Source organism: Zonotrichia leucophrys, chromosome 9 (assembly GCF_028769735.1).
Source record: "Zonotrichia leucophrys gambelii isolate GWCS_2022_RI chromosome 9, RI_Zleu_2.0, whole genome shotgun sequence".
NCBI classification, from domain to species: domain Eukaryota; kingdom Metazoa; phylum Chordata; class Aves; order Passeriformes; family Passerellidae; genus Zonotrichia; species Zonotrichia leucophrys.
The window spans coordinates 16,059,065-16,078,452 of record NC_088179.1 but is presented as its reverse complement, the minus strand read 5'-3'; the positions used below and the strand labels follow the sequence as shown (position 1 = coordinate 16,078,452).

Here is a 19,388-nt window from a genome sequence, read left to right as displayed (position 1 = left end):
TTGCTTTGAGGCTTAAACAGAGACATGTCCATGATGAACAGCAAATTTTTACAATAGATCTGTTGCTTTTGCCTTCTGAATTCAGTACACAATAGTCATCAGAACAGGGTAAAATTTACATCCACAGAGTCAACAGTGCAAGGTTCAGAGAAAGGAAGCAGAAAACAGAACCAGCTTTGACTTTAAACTTGGTCTCTCTGTTTATGGCTCCTTATAGCCTTGATGTTGTGTCTTTATGCATTTATGATCACTTCCAATCCTCTGTGAGATAGAACATCTGACAACAATTATGTCTCCATAACTCTCTGGGTTAGTTCTTAAGCTACAAAGACATGCTGCTATCCCAGGAACAGCTTCCTCAAACACAGAAGTTGAAACACAGTCATTACCATTAGACTAACTTTCACAGGAAATCAGTTCCTAGTTCTGAAACCTTCCTCCTGCTCCTTCCCCAGATAACCATGTCTACAACAGGCAGAAGGAAAAGCAGCAAAAAGTCCTTTTAGTGGCTACTCACTGGTGCAGAATAAGGGGAAGAAGTAGCAGGTGAGATGAAAGCATTTCCTGGGACCACAAGGAGTCTACAAAATGCTAGTAGGACACACAATTCTAAAAGAACACCTTTAATTTATAATTCAGACTGAATCCTTCACTCTACTGGGGCTCCACTCCTGGGAAAAAGACCTGGAAATATGGCAGAAGTGTCTGAGAAATAATTCATACTTCCCTGAGGATCAAAGGGGAAGGGCCTCTTGTGGGTTCCCTTCTCAAAATGCTCCCACCTCACAGCCCTGCTGTGCCCTGCTCAGCAGGTCCCTGTCTGGGCCGTCTCTGGCAGAGATGTTGATTTCCATGCTCTGCAAAGCAGCACTTCTTACCATTTCTCTGGCTTCTTCTCGGACAGAAGGGATGGCCAGAATACTGTACAGTACTCCATTCACATATGACTGGACCTAAGAGGAAGAAATAGTAATACCATGAAGAAAAACTCTTCCATTCCTCCTAGTTGACTATCAAAATATAAAACCAAAAGTATAAAATTACTATACTTCAAAGAGTTTAACCAGGCTAGACTGGACTTGCAAAGATTCCCACATGGGAAGCAGAGAACTTTTAGGATGCAAATATACTGTGATATGGATGATCTAAACCAGTGTGCTGCATGCCAATTTCCCAAACAGCCCCCTTGCTTCTGATAATGTATTCTTGCAAATTGACCTAGCCATAAGAAAGAAAAAAAAATAAGAAAAAGAAAGAGAGACAAGCAGAAAAAAGGTTAATTTCTGACAAACACTAATAGCAGTACAAAAAACAGGACAAAGAACAGGGAAAAGTCTCTGCCAGCATGAACTCAAGACAGACTTCAAGCATTTTTTTTGCTTGTAGCCTCAGGCAGGATGATAAAGCCAAAGCAGCTTCATGAATGTCACAAGTCTTCTACTTTCTTACAGCATTCCTTAAAACCACAGCAAATGTGTTCCCCTGCACCTGATGTTTTGCATCACACATTGTTCATCTCTTGAACAGTCAGGCTTGAGATGAATTGGTGCATGACATTTAAGCAGCATCAGAAACTGCAATCAAGGCACGTGGACTGCATGGTAACTGCATCCAAAGCTGCCATTCTTAGCTGCCAATGTTTGTTAAAGCAAGACATGCTTCTGTCTAGAAAGATCTCTGCTCACCAAAATAAAATATATGCATTTGTGAATTTTAGGCAAAATTCATGCAACTTAATTTACAAGGATCTAATGAAGGAAACAAAACCCATTTACTTTTTACATTTTTTCCTTTCTTCTTTTTTAAATTTTTCTTTCCACCTTTTCATTAACCCAAAGTTTGATGTACAAATACCTTAGGATTTTCATGGTCAAGAAGACCAGAGAGAACTCTGAGCATGGCATTTGGGATACTTGCACATATTTTCTTCCCTGCAAAGGCAGAACACATAAATATGCTTGAAAAACAGAACAGATCAGAGCAAGTTTCTTTCTTACTTTTTAGAATCAGTATTGAATATAGTTTGCACAGAGCAATATTGTTTCTTGTTCCTGACAAATGCTGTTCAGCATAACTGAGTTCAAATCACTGAAATTACTCTGGATTTATGCAGTTGTAGTCTTGGACAGGATGCAACACAAAGGGGATTTAAAAATTTACCAAAGGCATTTTTTTGCTTACAAGAAGCAGATGATTTTTCACCCTTACCTTACTTTCCTTTTCAAAAGGAAATTTAATTTATGCTCTTTTTAAGTCTCTTGGACACAGAGAGGATCTTATTTTCTTGGGGGGAATTTCTGCCTTGTAGAAGTGAAAGCAAGGTGAAGGTTAAGCTCCTCACTCTTACTCCTCAACCCAGTTCTGTCTGTTTACAAAGAAATCTCTAACACAGAATCTGTAAGTGGACACAAAGTGTCCTTTGAAAAGTGGGTCTGAATGTAGCAATGGCAGCCTTCACATGCTAATATAAAAAAATAATCAAATCTTAAAGGGTGCCGTTGCTTAATTCTTTAGAATTCCCATAGCTGGAATTCTGGGGAAAGGAGATTTGCTCAAAAGCATTGGTTATAACACTCAAATATCTCTGGTTGTTGCTCCTGCTGCTGTTTGTAGCCACTTGAAAGAATCCTGGTAAAACAGGAGAAAAAGATTCACAATCTTCTCTATCTATTTCTTGGAATAAGGTTGTAATTCAAAATGTAAGACACCTGCACTCCTCAGACAAAGATTCATGAGCAAGGCAGCACAATACTCCAGGTTGTAATCAGACAGGCAATCTGGGTCTATTAGAACATCAACCAGCCAGAAAATGAGCCCATCCTGGATCATTGCTGACTGCAGTGTGCGCCTAGGATTAAAAAACAAAAACAGATCACAAATCACAAATGTCAGATCCCAACATAAATAGCTTTCATATACATTTATAGCCAGTACAAGCACATTAAAAATACAATAGCCTGTCCAAAAAAAGAGAAAATCCCTAAACTACCTGTTTTGGCAGAATCACTACACCATGTAATTAACAAAGCCTGAAGAAATTGAAGATGGAGATTCCCATATGGTTATAGGACTAAAACATTGTTGGATAGATTGGGAGGTTTTGTCTTTTGTTTTATTTTGTTCTTTTTAAACCTGTGAACTGCTGAGGTAAATTTCTTCATTGTTTTCTAGGGCTTCATACTCCAGCTAAAATGGTATTTTCAATTGTCTTTTTTAATTGGTTTAAAAAGGCAGTTACACACAACAGATCCATAAAACAAATTAATTACTTCTTCTGTCACAGGTAGCCATAGCACCGCAGCACTTTTGTACTGCCAATTTGACAAATGATGTTTTTTGCTTGAATCTATTTGCACTTTTCTCTAGAGATTCTTAAATCTCATGCTCTTTTAACTCAACTTGTAGTTGCCCTCAAAGACTATAGTGAATAAAATGCCAGGTGGCCAACCATGGTCTACAATAAAAATTCTACACCTTACAATACAAAAAAAGAAGTATGTACTGGTAGAAAAGTGTTACTGAAGAACAGAATTTTTCATAACATTATTTCCAAGAGGCATTATATTTAAATTGCAAAGATCAAAGCAGGTGCTTTCCTGGCTTTGGTCCTGAAAGTTCATATGTTTCTTAGTGGTGGATATTGCAGCAGGTCTGTGGCATGGACTAAGCAAAACAAGGGAGCATGTGACCACATATTAAAAAGTTTCCCTTATGTCAAGTATCTGGAATTAACCTTCTATAAGATTGTTACTTTTTAGAAAATAAAAAACTTTCACATTTTCAGTATTCTTCCTGCCTGCTGTGAAAACAGAGCTCCTAAGATCATACTTATTTGATAACTAGAGCACGCCCTTTACTGCTTTTGTGTATTTCTTTTGTGGTGGGCACTTGAGTCAGACTGCTAATATAAAAGTAAGAAACAAGACAGCCTGTGCATAGACAGCTCCAGGAAAGGGGGTCAACAGGATAAAGATGAAATCCCTGAAAAATGTTTGCAGAAAGGATAATGAAAACCTTATGCTTTGGAATGTAACACAACTCTTTTTTCCGTGTACAATTGTCAGAGCTTTCTACATTAAGATTTTCACTTTCTTCAGTTAAGGAACACATACAAAGCACACAAGGCTGTGGCAGGAGATGCATATTTACTTGGGCCTTGACAGCTGGTAGGGAGTCAGGTTAATTCAGTCAGCAAAACCGAATTCTCCTCCATAATAAGTGACATTGCTTTCACCAGCCATCAGAGGTTCTGATGATTGTTATGGGAAAATCAGGTGCTCTTCTTTCCTCCCTGAACAGAGCCTAACTAGCCTGCATTTCCTCCCCTGCTGTCACCACCACACGCTGTGCTTTCATCACCTGAGGCTGAATTTCTGCAGAGCCCCCAGAACATTCTCCCATGTAAGGGAATCCTTGTCTTCAGCTTTCAGTCTGTCCTCCAGCATTTGCAGCAAGGTTGGGTTCTGAGAAAGGTAGGCACGACCTGGTGCAAAAAGTGATGAAAGAACAGATGCTGAGATAGCAGCTATGACAGAAAACCTCCCTCTCTTTGGAAAAGTAAGCAGGATTGACCTCAGTTTCCTCTTGACAAGCCACAAACTTGTGCCAAGATCCAAACAAACCTGCACAAAGTTGTGTAGCAGACCAGTTGCATTCAATCCAGACACTTGGGGTATTAGAGGTCCACAATTGCAAATCAACACCACACACAACCCACTTTCAGTATATGCTTTCTGATCTAGCAGTTTTGTGCAATCAAGAAAAAGAACAGAAATGTCCAAAGAGCTTGGGAAAGTCAGGTGCCCTCCTGCTACTGACTTCAAATGAGATTTCAGCACCTAGCAATACTTAGCTCCAAAAAATAGCAGTAAACCAAGAGCTAATTTGGGACAGGCAGACATACAAAGCTGGATATATATGCAGCTGGATTGTTAGCAGTGATGCACAAAGATTTATTCAGGTGAGGACCAAGAAAATGCAGGAGCCACAGTAGTTACTATTGCACAACCTGGTAGCAGGTCTGCCCACAGGAAACCTAATTAATGGGGGAAAATTAATGGAAAAAAAATCCCCTGATTAATGGGGATTTTTCTCTTTAACCCTCATGGAGAAACTGAAGACTATATTAAAGGCAGTATCTGAGTAAGTTCCCACACAGATCACAAATCATCAAAACAAGTCAGAAATACTGAATATACAGTGTCAAAATGAAAACATTCCAGATACTGAAAAGCTGTTTTGAATGCATGCTACGAAAGATAGTGAATCACTAGAAAAAGGGTGCAAATAAGGCTCTAATTACCACATGCACTGACATGAACTTGTAAAGCACCAATAAGAAAGCATTATATGAAAATATTATCTTATTTTTTTGCAGTGAATCATTTACCTTCTATCAGTGAAGCAAAAGCATTGATGAGCCTTGCCATATACTGTCTGACTACCTCACTTTTAGAATATAATAATTGGAGGACACTTCTCTGAAAAAGAAAGCAGATGTTAATAAATGGCAAAGAAGGAAAACACAAAAGTTTGTCTTCTATAATGTTTTAAAAGCTTCATTAAACTTACACAGGAAAAAAACAAACCCTTTGAATGCATACTGATTTGTCAATATGATGTACAATTTATTTTTTTATTGGCAGGGGGCTGAAGGAGAGATGGAAAATGAACATAGGCAAATTACAGCTTCTCATCTGAGTCTGTTAAAACACCATTAAACTTTATGGTGTAGAGTGGAAGTCATATTGAGCCAACACAGTCCAGTTAAAGCTGGTACCTAAAATTAATATTCAGTCAGTGACAAAAAAAAAACCCCACAAACCAAACAACTTAGCTTTGTTGATAAACTTAAGTGCAGTAGCATTACCTGAACAGGAATGCTTTTCTTTGACAATGAAGAGTGTGGCAAGCAACTTAGTAATTTACCAAAACCACCACATTGAAATGATTTCTTATCTGTTTTATTTCAGGCTTTATGTATAACTTCTCTCTTACAGAAATTCAGAGGGAGGAAAAACTGATGGTTGATTTAATAATCCTTTACATTTCCTAGTGGTACAAGAGACTGTTGCAAAGACAATAAAGTCACAATAAACCAAGTAGGGTCAGTGCCTCAAACCCCTAGGAAACTCAATTATGCACAGAAGCCACTAAAACCAATGAAAAAAGTTGTGCTTTTCTTAGCACTGGCTTATCAGGGACTGAAACAACTTTCCAAAATCAACACACCAGAATTCCCCTTTCTAAAGAAAGGTGCCAATCCACCTCAAATTCACAGAAACACAGTTGATCACTGCAGATGCACAATGACACATTCCATGGCGGCACTGGGACTGAAGTCCTAATTTAGTTCTTATCTTTGATCAGTGAAATGAATTGAGTGTATTATTTAACAATACACAATCACTCAAAAAGAGGCACAGCATCTGATAAGCAAGACTTAGAGGGCCTCAGGCTTCGGTTCAACTCACAGAAGTAAAGCACAGGGAGCTAAATGTGTCACCCAATTTTGGCACTACTACCTTTTTTTCCTTCTCCTCTTCCAGAGAACAATAAAATTTTATGATTAGCACTTCATATACACAAGTGAGCAATATCACACAGAAGTTGGACAACTGACAACTCAGTTTCAGCTGACCTGACAGTTGCTATGGCAGTCCAGGAGGTCATTACTGATGTAGGCTTGCATGATAGTGTCTCTCTGTTCGCCAGGATATGATGTTGTCAAGCGCTAAAACAAATAACAACATAAGTAAACAAGTAAAGAACATAAAAAGCCAAAATTATGGATTGATGACCCCGGAGATTCTAAAGGTGTTGATACTCTATAGCTGAGAACCTCTTTCATGGGGAGCAGTAATTCAACCTCAGTGACCTAAGGGAAAGAGAAGAAATGAACTGACCTGACCTCAGCTCTGTGATCCAGTACAAAATTATTACCTGGGAGCTGTCATGACTGTCCATACAGGAAGGACACAGAACTACTTCCCATAAAGTTAAAAAGCCCCTCTAATAGTTACAGATGTGATAGAGCACTGGGCAAGAGGTACTTTTGGTTAAAACAGATTGTTTTTATGTGAAAACGACAGTGAAACTTGATCAGAATTCCACTATCATCAACTTTCATGACTGTCACTTTGAAGACATCAGCTTCCTTTTCAGCAGGAAAATGTAACTTCCTGTTGTCACCTGCAATTTTTCTTAAATGTCATTACATGACACAAGTCAACCAAAAGGTAGGTTTCTGTAAAATATTGATTATAAAGGAAAGCTGGTGATTAGAGTCAGGTATGTCTTGGATACAGCAGTATTTATATAAATATAAACCAAAATGATATATGGAAAAGGGAACTGCCTGAAACAACAATTTATTTGAAAGCACATCAGAAATTATTTCCACTGAATATCCCAGAAATCTGGGAAATCCTTGTGTGAGAAATCTGTCTCTCCTCAGATGAGAAGGACACTGCTACACTACAAATAAAACTGCCTGGGCTGCCTTCATAATCTCAACAGCCTTAGGAAGCTTCATCAACAGGAATTTGCCTGTCATGTTGAACTCATCACCAGAACAAGCATCTTGTTTGCAAAAGGGACCTTAGTTTGGATGCCCCCTGTCCTTACCCAGCGCAGAGCCTGCAGCAGGAGGGCCTTGAGACGATCACTGCCTGTAATCAAATCTTTCTTCAGCTTCTCATAATCCAGAGAGGGCAGCAATGGCACATCCTGCACCTTCCTAAAGGAAAAGACATTCATCAAAACTCTCTCTCCTCATTCAGTGCAGCTGATGTTACTGAGGTGAGAAGAGCCAAAACAGGAAGTCTGCTTCAGGAAAAGAACTTCCACATTTTCACACTTTTATTACTTTTGTTACCATTATAATGTTAGAACAACACATTTGTTAAATTTGGGGTTATTTCTTACTTATGCATGCAGCTTGCTTACCATTACAACTTGCAGACAGTAAACTGACAACAAGACAGCTGATGATCTGAGATTTTTACAAAACAGTACAGTAACATCCTTTTTTCCCTTCTCTACTGGGCCACAAGGGCATGAGGACAGTCAGAAACAGATGCAGTAAAAAGCTGCAGCTCCATCTCCACCTCCAAGCCCTTATGCACACAGAAATGTCTTCTCTAAGGCAGAGGTGGTGTGGGCTGAGTGGGTTTTTATAGCCTGGAGTATGCTGAATTAACATGAGACTTAATACTGGACTACTTTCTATGCATCAATACTATCTTGCTATTTTGATATTTAACACTGCAATAGAAGTTTCTCTTAAGAAAACTGCTTCCAGTCAGTGTTTCAATCTTAATATTTAAACATAATCCACTAAAATGTTTTAGTATCTTCCCATCCTACCCCTTTTAAAAACAAATTTTATGTCCTATGCATAATTGCCCATTATCTTGTAAACAACAGGATAAAAAGTGTCTCAAAAATTTAACAGAACTTCACCTTGGATATACCATTTCTATTCAGTATTACAGGACAAAATTTATTAAGTCAGACACAAAAAAATTTAAGTTAAGGCACCCAAAAATCCATATTAGTGATTCCCCCTTTTCCTGGATTTGTGAGAATCAAAGCAATTACAACAATATGACTGAAATATGTGGAAACACTAAAAATACAGCAACAACCTCACATGTGTGGAATGGCAGATTTACTGGATTAACAACATTCTGCTGAAAGTAGAACGTTACTGAAGCTGCTCAGCAGAAGAACACAGGTCACACAATATTTGCATCAATGTTCACTGAGGTCAGAGGCAGCACAGAGGAGAAGTCCCACTTGAGGACAACTGGCAATGTGTACTTCAGTTTACAAACCCTTCTCTACAGACAGAAATGGAGCTCAGCAACCAATACTTACATAGAGGATAAAGATGCTCTTAACAGTGTGGAAGCCTGAATCAGAAAAAGAAAGAAAAAAGGAAATTACAGCATGTAAGTCCAAATTTCACATAATGTTATTAATGAGGTCCAAAGTGAATTCTTTCACTAAGATTCTGCAGTTCTTTTCCTATAAAAACCTGTGCTGTAAACCAGAAACACAGCTGAAGAAAGAGCACTTTAGTGTTTATCTTTCTTTTCCCTCAAGTGTTTTACAGGTCAAAATCTCTTTTGTTATGATTTGGCTATATTATCCTCACCCACATAGTCCAAAAATTACCTATGCTTGAAAACAAATTTTAACAAATAATAATAATAAATGAATAGAAACTACTATCTGAGCCCACTGAGGAAGATGAAGAACTTGCTAAGCACATTCACCGACTTCATGAATTTTCATCTCTTTAAAACTGCAATAATATTTCATTGGAGACCCAGCATGCGTTCCTGCATATAAATTTATTGTAATTCTTTGCTCCAACACTAATGTTATCAAGTGCCTGCTGCTACCAAAATATATCCCTATATATAATTATTAATATGTAAAGACAGGATTATGTATTCTGGTATGGATAAAACCAATATGAAATAGTGTGCCATTTCTTAGTGGTTCTGCCTAAGATATTATAATTAAATCCTGGATATTTCTGCTCTGATGCAGGGTGACACAGTGCCAGTGCAGTACCACTGTGCAACAAGGAACACCAACACTACACAAAAGTTCCACATGAAAGTTGTCTGCGTCAGTGAGCATTTTTTGCTAGATTTAATTGTAGGTAAGCAAAGAAGCAGCAATTCTGGCATAAGAATGCTTCATGTCATGCATTCTGATGTCAACTACATGCTGTATTTGCACAATATTCAATGTCATTTCTTTGTGCTGATCTCTCTGCTAAAAATCTCTCATTACCACTTATGCCTGTAAAACTGGTCTTGTCTCCTAACTGAGCCTCTTTCAATGGGAACTATATAATCAATGTCTATTGTCAGATTTAAAACTGGGATTTAGGAGACAAAAAGCATGAAATACCATAGAGAATATTGAATTACACCAGCTGACATATTCCTGGAAACAACTTCGTGGGTATCCTTGTAATACAAGGAACTGCTCTATTAGATGTGAAATAAGCTTATGTGCACAGTGGAAGGCATTTTATATTATGTCAATGAATGGCTTATACACAATAAACAGGTCATACACCTCAAAAGTAAACTGTCTGGACCAGTAGTTCTCACATCATAGTTTATCTTACACAATACAAAATTCTTTCTAAGTATCATATCTGCCTATAGACTGTTTTGCCCTCATTCATTTTCCTTAGCATTTTCAGTTTGTATAAAGAGTTAATTTTATTTAAACAAAACTGTTTTCCCAGTCAAAACCTAAAACCTTGTAGCTGCATGAGCAATGAAATCACAAATCACTTTTGTTGCCTCTGTCAGCACCTTTCTCCTTTGTCCATTAGGGGAAATGGAAGAAAGTGACTACAGCACTTGAATGCAAAAAAAAATTGCAGAGCCCTTGGAGATGGAAGGTCAAACAGAGAATAGCAATGTGGAAAGAAACAGAGCAGGGCACTAGGGCTATATAGATGCATATAAAGATTCTATGCTTCTCAATAAAGGGTTTTTTACGCACTTCTTTGCTGTCTTAGAAAGAAAAACGTGCTCCAACCAAAATCTAACCAGAGGATTACTGGTTAAGATGCACATATCTCTCTTCTACACAAATAAAACTTTTTGGCAAGTGTAGGATTTTGCAAGTTTTTATAAAATTTCAAACTACAGAAAATTCAACTGGAAAACATTCAGATCAAAGGGGACAAGGTCCTATTAATTCCCAAATTATTTTTTAAGCCAGCAGATGGAGCACAGCAAGGTATTTAGTATGGTTTCCTTCTGTATTCTTCCTACACCAAAAAGGCACCAGAGAGTGAGGCAGGCCCTGCACTGGGGCTCTGAGGGCAGAACCACTGAGCTGGAAAAACTTCTGGTCACTTTGCTGATCAGTCCCAGTTTATCAGTCTAGAACCTGCATAGGAAGGAAGTTCTTTCAGGCTTTTGGTGTTTCTGGGAAAGCAGCAAGGATAAAGTTCATATTATATCAGGTTCAATTGTCAAGGTTCAATTGTCCAGGCTAAACAGGAATGAAGAAAGTTTTGGGGGGCTAGTTTGTTCTTCACTGCACTGTCATTTCTCAATCTGACAATGGTCAGCACCACTGATAAACCAGAAAGAATGAAAGCAGGCAGAGGTTTCCTTTCTTCATCTGCATGATTGCAATTAGTCATAAGTAAGCTAATCTGTATCTGTGGCATGCTGAGTAAGGCATTGGCTCAGGACATACACTCCTAGTCCAGATTCAGCCACCAGCTGCAGACAGAACCCAAACACATTCCATGTCTCTGGGCCTCAATTTTTCCTCATCTGAAAAGCAGATACAGGCATCAATCTCTTGAACAAGCTGGGTTTTGAGATCTACCAATGAATGGCAGAGTGCAAGAGCTAAATGTTATTATTCTGCTATTAGACAATTGAATGCTTATAGCACAGCCACCATAAGCAGAAATTATTTAGTTGCTTCTCTTCTCATTTTTCTTAGATCACAATATTTATTTCCTCCCAAGCATTTTCTCCCAAGCCCTTCCCTCAGTCTTCCCTGGAACAGGTTAACCATTAATTTTAACCTTTTGAGAGACAGTATACCTTAGATAGCCAATAAAAGGCAGAGTGTGAAGAACCTGTGGCAAGGTCCTATGTCCCAACACTCATAGACTTCATCTTGAATAAAATACATTTCATGCAAAACCTATCTTGAGAGAGGATCATTTGTCATAACTGAAAGACATGCAGAAGCTCAGTATCTTAAGGAAAGAAAAAGAAACACAAGAAAAAACAGCCCAAGCATAGCTCATTCTGATAGGATCATGGGTATGACTTATGTTTGTGTTGGTTCTTGCCAAAGCCAAGCCAGGTGCCACATTAAGTCAAATAATTCTGTCACGATGCACATTAGACACAGATGGCATCCCTTTATTTTTGAACAAAGACAGGCATGAATATGAACAGCATGGAATAAACCAAAGAAGTTCAAAGGGAAAAAAAAAATCAGTATTTATAAAAGAAAGCAGATGCACTTCATGTGCAAGCCAAAACCACAACTGATTTTATCAAATACTGCAGACCTATATTCAAACCATATCCCCTTTGCTGTTTGATGTATATATTCATAATATGCTGAAGGCAAAGCTGAAAGTCAGATTCTGTCCTCAGTTCCCACTCTGAAAATGTGCTGCAAGAATTCAGTGCAAATTCAATGCAGATTCAGAATTAATAATCAAAGATACGTGATGAATATGTGAAGAGTAAAACCAAAATTTAAGCAGATTTCTACAAATCATCAGAACTCACAAATCTATGTTGAGTTCATTTGCCACACACTAATAACAAGAAGACTGCTCCACACAGCCCGTGAGGGTTTGACCCTGAGCTTGTGTAACCTGGCAGGTCTACTGGGGATATGCAAAGTATTATTTCATAAGTAGATCTGCAAATGTTTTTAATTATTTTTTTTCCTACTTATACTAGAGATATGCTGTTATGAAAACTTCCCACTTGCCATATAAAACAGGTTCTCCAAGACATCTGATGTGTACATTAAAAAGTCACACAGCAATACTGTGTGATAATGTAATGACAACACAAATGTCAGAAAGAAGTATAAAATACAATACATAAACAGTGAGGGGAGCTGAAAGCTACCCACATATTCAAGAAATATTTCAGAATCAGAGTCATACAGCTTTGCAAAAATTTTATAAACAACTCTGCACACTAAGCTATTACATTCTACATTGTATAAAGTTACATTTAACTAATGCTTTATACTAATCTGTATAAGCAAAAAGTTTTTCTTTAGCAAAAATAATTTGATTTATCTGTCATCAACCTTTCTCAGTCTCAAAACAGAGAGTTATATGAAGGAACAAAATGCTTAACATCAAGCAAAAAGTGTCCATTATGAACATTCATGTCACCAATGGGAACAGGTTGATTGATACAGGTGATCTTTCACCACAGGTGGATGTGGGTTGTGTTCTGTACATCAAGATAAAAATAAGTATGTAAGGAACAGTCCATTGCATTCAATATTTTTATGACTATTTCTCAAAATAAAATGTTGTTCTAAATGGAAAGTTGAATGCCCACAAGAGTTTACTTTAATTAGAGGTGATATATATTTTTGAAATTTGGGCAGCTTTTCTTGAAAAACAAAATCTAGTTTTACCTAAAGAAAGTGATAAAAATATAAATACATATTATTTGAAATTGACTGGCATCTTTCAGAATTGGTGTCAATCACTTTTATGAATTGATTACATACTGAGTTACTTAGAAGTAGACTCATTTCCTTTCTTCACAAAGAATGCACTGACTACAGGCAAAATTAGATACTTATGGTGTACTTGTAGTATTGCCAGAATACAAACTTCCATCTGGGTTACAGAAGTCACAGGCAGTACAGAGAATATAATTTTGTGTTTTCAGTGAAAGAGGATCATTTTAACTGTGTGAAAGAATTTCATAATCTTTATTACCAAAAGGAAGTTTGACTTTAGGAACAAAAAATACAAATATGCAGAACACAACACCCCTGTGAAAAACATGAATCAACTTGCTGAATTATCTTGAGCAATAATATTTATTTGCTTTGTCAAAGGTGTTGTGGGGTCAGCTGGTTTTGGCACACTTCAGAGAGAATGTATACTATACACAGATGATCCCATGGAAGAAACAATTGCTTTCTGCATGCTGTAAGAAGCTGAGTTTCATGTGAAAGTTGTAGACAAAGCTGCTGTTATGTTGACATGCTGTGTTAAGTGCATTATGAAGCCATAAGGTTACCCAGAACATCTATTCCATTCCCCATGCAGAATTCCCAGGCCCTGTACACTTTCTGGCTCTTCATAAACCACACAGTTAGTGTCATGACAAGTTAAAATGCAGGGAAAATTGCTGCATGTTGTGAAATAAAGAGACATACAGACTGTGACAGACTGAGCAGGCAACGTGAAAGGAAATAAAGATAGACACTTACATATCCGTCATCACAAGGGCTCATAGAGTAATATCCCTTTATAGGCAAACAGACACACATTAAAATAAAGAAGATTAAAAAATAAGTTAACAGAAATAAATCACAGAGAAATGCACAGTTAAAAAAACAACCAATAGAAATCAGCTAAAATTTAACAGACTATTAGCTTTGAAAAGTATAAACATGTTCTCCCAATCCTCATACTTGTATGTCTTAGAACTGAAATTGCTGTGTCTCTCTTGTGATATATTTGGAAGTTCTCTTCTCAACACCTGGCAAACACACCAGTCTGCACATGGTTCCACACTGTCAGAGTCAAAACACCTACACACAAAGCACTGACAAACTGACAGGAATATATGACCTGTGCTGCTCACTCTGCTGAGGCAGCCAAGAGGGAAACCCTGAACATGGCCTGGATCAAAGACCTCAGCTCTGAGAAAGCCCCTGCCACTATTCTCCACACTTGCTTTGACTGGAGTTTCAGACCAGCACATAACAAAGACTGACAGAGACAATTTAAGGTGTTTCAGCAATGTTATCAATTCTTCATGCTAAAAGGTTCCAGGGATAAACTAAGAAAGTCTCTGGAAGGAAACCTAGTATGTAGTTACTAAAATAAAGAATGGTGCTAATTCATGGTTTGAGTAGTTTAGTACAAAAGATGCCATGTTCTCCTTAATTAGACTAAAATACTTAGAACAGCTTGGTATCTAAAAAGAACAGTCTTAATTAAAAATAAAGGTACACAGTTTAACACAATGAAATAAGACCAACATTAATTATTTGCCTTTTTGTGCAAACCTGCCAGTACTTACTTTAGAGGACATATTTGTACAGATGAATAAGCACATAAACATCCTATTTAGCAGGCTGCTCTTTAACAGACATATACAGCCTTACACAGAAGACATAAGAAACTTGCCACTCTTCTCTGTGAGCAGAAAATAAAGTTCTTTTTATTCTTTAACAAATTTTAAAAATCTGTTCTTCTTTTTACTACTATGATACTTAGAATTCCCTGATGTGAATGATTACTTTAACTTTCATGGTGCTATACACACATACAGAGAGTTCCTGGCAAAGACAATTTAAAATTAAAGTTAAGACAAAAGATGACATCAATAGAGACCAATAATGAGCAACAGAAATCAGGAGATAAACTGCATCATGATGAGAGACATTTCAACACATGCACGACCTGAGCCACTGAAAAAGGATGTAGGCATCAAGACAAAAGATGACATTAAAGTAAAGTTTTAACATTAAAGGAAATCACAAAAGGTTGGACCAGACAACCTTTCAAAGTCCCTTCCAAACTGGGCTATTCTATGATTTGAGGACAGTAACAAGAAAAGCTTGTGGAAATCCCTACCGAAGGCAATACCTTACCCTTAAAGAGTTCATGTAAACAAAAAACCTTACAGCAACTTGTGAAAAGGGCATTACATACTGTATCAGCAGGAAAAAAATTACTTATTTTTGCTTATCTGAAGAGGTAGGCTAGTTTCTTCTTTTCCATACATAAATGGGGACATATAAAATAATCCCAGGGACAGAGATGTAGAAAACTGATTATGCCATCCAAAGAAAAGTTCACTTAGGGTAGATGCTGTTTGCTGCAGTGAGCACTTTATTTTTAAATGAAAGAGCAAACATCTGCATAATAATGCCTGGTGAATCCACTCTGAATGGTTTAGAGAGTGATTAAAAAAACCAAAATAAAAACCTTCTGTTACCCTCATCCTAGGTTTCATGTGGTCTGCTGGTGCAGAAATTTCATAAGTAAGAAATGGAATACTTGCCACCAAGTATTACAGCTTGATGGCAAGTGTACAGTTGCAGTAAAAACCATGTTTGAGGAAAAAAGCAAAGAGCACAAGAAAAATAGGAGCCCACAGTAGTCATTACAACTATCCTAAAAATAAATTTTAAAAAATCTTTCTTGTTCACAGTTTGTAAGTGACAGTTTAACTTTCCAGATGAGCTGGTAATTCTGTCCAGTGACAGAACTTAAAAAAACCACCCCACTAGTTTTCCACAGCTTCAAGAGTGGTAGAGACCCACCCGAAGAGACCCAAAATTTGCAAGGGACATTAATTCACCTAATTGCAGCTGCAGGTAAATATAATCAGAATGAATAGCAGCAAAAACATAATGGGAATTTATTCTATTCCATTACACAGGTGCAATACATGCAAACAATTTTACAGCTTTCAGGTCACAGAAAGATTCTCCAGTGGTTTCCACCCATCTCTATCACTGACAGAAAATGCACATCTGAAGAAGCAGTTCCTGTTTTGCCTGTAATCCAAAACTTAGAGAACCTTATTACTTTATCCCTAATTCAAAATATTCCAGGAAGGTGTGCACCTTACTTCAATAAAAAAAACTGGTTTTGGGTTTCAGACTTGAGCCTGTGCTACTTTTGGTGGAGTGTGAATGTACTGTGTTTGTGACAAAAAGTCAGAATCCTCTTGGCTTCATGATGTGTATTGAACAGAAAACTGCAGGCATCAAAAACGACAAACTCTGCTTCTTATCCACCAGACAAATCAAGACTAGAAAAGGAAAATGGTAAAAAAAAATTAAAACTTGACTTATCTCAAGAGTGTTAAAAATATAAGGGACTGTGATAGTCCTGTAATAGATTACTGTATTTGAAAGTATACTTTTCAAATTTACCATTACCCACATCAGCTCCCTATCCAAAGGAACACTAAAAAGTCAAGAATCTATTAACTCCTCAAATAAATGTTTTCTTCAGCTTGTCAGACCTGCTGCTCTGGCCTTCTATTCTTAAATCCCCACCTTCTGCTCTGACAATTCTCTCAGGTTTCTTATCTCCCAATTCAGGACCACACATGTCAAATGACATGATGGAAGGTGGAGATAACATTCAACTGCAGCTAAGAGAAAACCCTTAGGGTGAAACAGAGCTTTAGAGGCCTTGCAAACATCTCCCAGCTGTAACAGCAGTGTGACCTCTCTCCCACTGCATGCAGCAGATGCATCCTGTTCATGGATTGTACATCAGGCTCACAAGCTGACCCAGGAAGTCACAGAGCCGGCAAGAGACATGGAGCTGTTCTGCAAAAGAATGAGATCCAATCCAGCTCACCAGAGAACACAGAGCTGACACTAGAAGCCCTTGCTAAGTAAGACTTCTTGGCATGATTACAATGGAAAACTCTTTTGGCTGTCATTGCCTCAGGTCTTAAAGCCAGCTCGGTAAGACTTGCCTCTGGGATTTGTTCTCAAATACAAATTTCTTCCAGTTTGAAAGGCCAGGCCTTCAGCCATGGGGGAGGGCAGGCCAGGAATGATGTTTGCACATCAACAACTGATACAGGTCACCTTTATTGTAATTTCAAAGCCTGAGACCTCACAGCTTTCTACTACACAATATGACTTTCTCCAACATTAAAAGTTGAGCAATGTACTGGGAACAGAATCAACTCTGCATACAAATAATGCTACCTAGGATATAATCCAAGGTATACTCCTTAATTTCCTTGGACAATACTTCATTTTGGTTACAGTACTCATATAATCCTCCTTCCCAGTGTAACTAAAAACTACCAGTGTAGCTGATTCAACAAAATATACTCTAAAGCCCAAGTACAGATCTCAGAGAATGATGCAGTTTTAGCATTCTTGCTAATAATTCCTTTTTCTGCTCATTTATGTAGAGATATTGATCCAGCAGAACCAATTTATTTCAGGGCCTTGTCCTGACATTGGTGATCTCAGTGAGACAGGATCATCCAGAACACTTAAGGTGAAGTGGGGGGAAAAAAACCTAACAACCACAAAACACCATATTTAATGCCTGATAAAACTCTTTAGAAAATGACTGTTTTTTAAGCTTCTCACTCATCTTGCCTACAGAATGAGGTAAGATGATGGTAAGGTAAGGATGAACAAAGTAGCTGCCCCTCTGCCAGTCTCTTCTCTCTGTAATTATGCAGCTGGCTGCCCCTTACAGCACGAGGTTTGTGAAATGGAGTAGCTGGAAAGACCACACTCTAGTGCCTCCAAGTAGTTATGGGCAAAAAGTGAATGAATCTTGCAACACAAATCCAGCACAGATGCTGTGAACTCGTGCTGCTACTTAGTCTGGGTCACGGTGCCTCCAGCTTTATTCCAAACCTTATGCAAAAACCTGAAACCACTTAAGGGTAGAACAATAACATCTGAGTGTATAACAATGAAGTACTTGAATCCTTGAAGAAAAAGTAATGGCATGCCTGAGTGGCCTAGTGGCAAATAGTCAGAATTTTAGTTCATCTCATCTGGCTTCCTGCATCAACAAAGCCAGGGAGTGGTTAGAAATATTCTGGGATGAGAAAAGAATCTAATTTTTCCTTTCATAAGAAAATATCTATTTTTTCTTCTAATATTTATTTGTGTTTCTACATGTTTGCTATTCATGTATAAAACCAGAACCCTTTACATGGGAAATAAACAAGAAAATATGATCAAGAGTGGACAACAGGATACGATGAGGAAACCTGATTATGATGCAGTTAATGTCTATATGCAAAGACTGTGATTAGCCCTCCAAAACTTGGCTAATGCCTCAGAGAGCCTCTGTGGATCTGCTAATAGAAACAACATGAGAGTTCAACCACAGTAGCTGCTAGAAGCTCAATGTCAAGGCGTGACCTAAACCAGCCTAGAAACCCTTAATCTAAACAATCTCAGGGCTAGAACTGGACTGGTCCTTCACTAGAGAGCTTGGCTCCCACAGCACCTACCTCAGTGTGGATAAATGAGCCACAAAGCTACACAGAAATAGTTCTGCTAGCAAAGCCTAGTATAAAAATAGATACAACTGTGCCAGGAGAACACAGCTTTGCTCAGGTTAACCTAGTTAAGGGAGACAAAAATGTACTTCCAGCAGGGAAAAAAATCCACCACCAACATATCCTCTTTCTTTAACCTATCTGCATCGGTGGAGACTGTGTCAAAGTGGCCATATAGTGCCATAAGTCTAATGGCAAAGGTGCTTTTGGAGCAGAAATGCTTTTAGAGACACTTTTAGGGAAGCAGAAATCAGAACCTTGCTTAACAATGACACTTCCCTCTGCCCCTTTCCTAAAAGGGTTCAAAAGACTGGAGGATCAATGTATGATAAAAAGAATAGAAATAATAAGCAAAACCCTGGGCAAAAGGAGCACCTTGAAAGCACAGGAGAAAAAGAGAAGTCTTGATGCAAGCAGAGAGCAGGAGCAGAGAGAAGAGGGCACGTGGCTGTACAGAATGGGTGATCTCAGTACAGGGAAGGAGAAACACACACAACCTCAACATCAGATGGCAAAAATACAGAAGACTACTGAGGTACCTAAAGCATTATCTCAAAAAGCCACTGTCAAAGAAAGAGCAAA

General features: G+C 38.0%; 1 protein-coding gene across 2 annotated transcripts in view; it reads right to left on the bottom strand.

Moving 5' to 3' along the window:
• Positions 1–19,388, bottom strand: part of ARMC9 (armadillo repeat containing 9) — a 57,339-nt gene that overhangs the window by 24,783 nt on the left and 13,168 nt on the right. The window contains exons 10-18 of one of the 2 annotated variants that reach the window (XM_064721074.1): positions 13,999–14,034; positions 8,881–8,915; positions 7,627–7,738; positions 6,641–6,733; positions 5,390–5,480; positions 4,360–4,483; positions 2,709–2,848; positions 1,855–1,931; positions 879–953 (exon numbers count right to left, since the gene is read on the bottom strand). In XM_064721074.1, coding sequence (XP_064577144.1) covers positions 879–953; positions 1,855–1,931; positions 2,709–2,848; positions 4,360–4,483; positions 5,390–5,480; positions 6,641–6,733; positions 7,627–7,738; positions 8,881–8,915; positions 13,999–14,034 — 783 coding nt within the window. The remainder of the gene's footprint in view (positions 1–878; positions 954–1,854; positions 1,932–2,708; positions 2,849–4,359; positions 4,484–5,389; positions 5,481–6,640; positions 6,734–7,626; positions 7,739–8,880; positions 8,916–13,998; positions 14,035–19,388) is intronic. The other variant, XM_064721075.1, reaches the window with a different exon arrangement.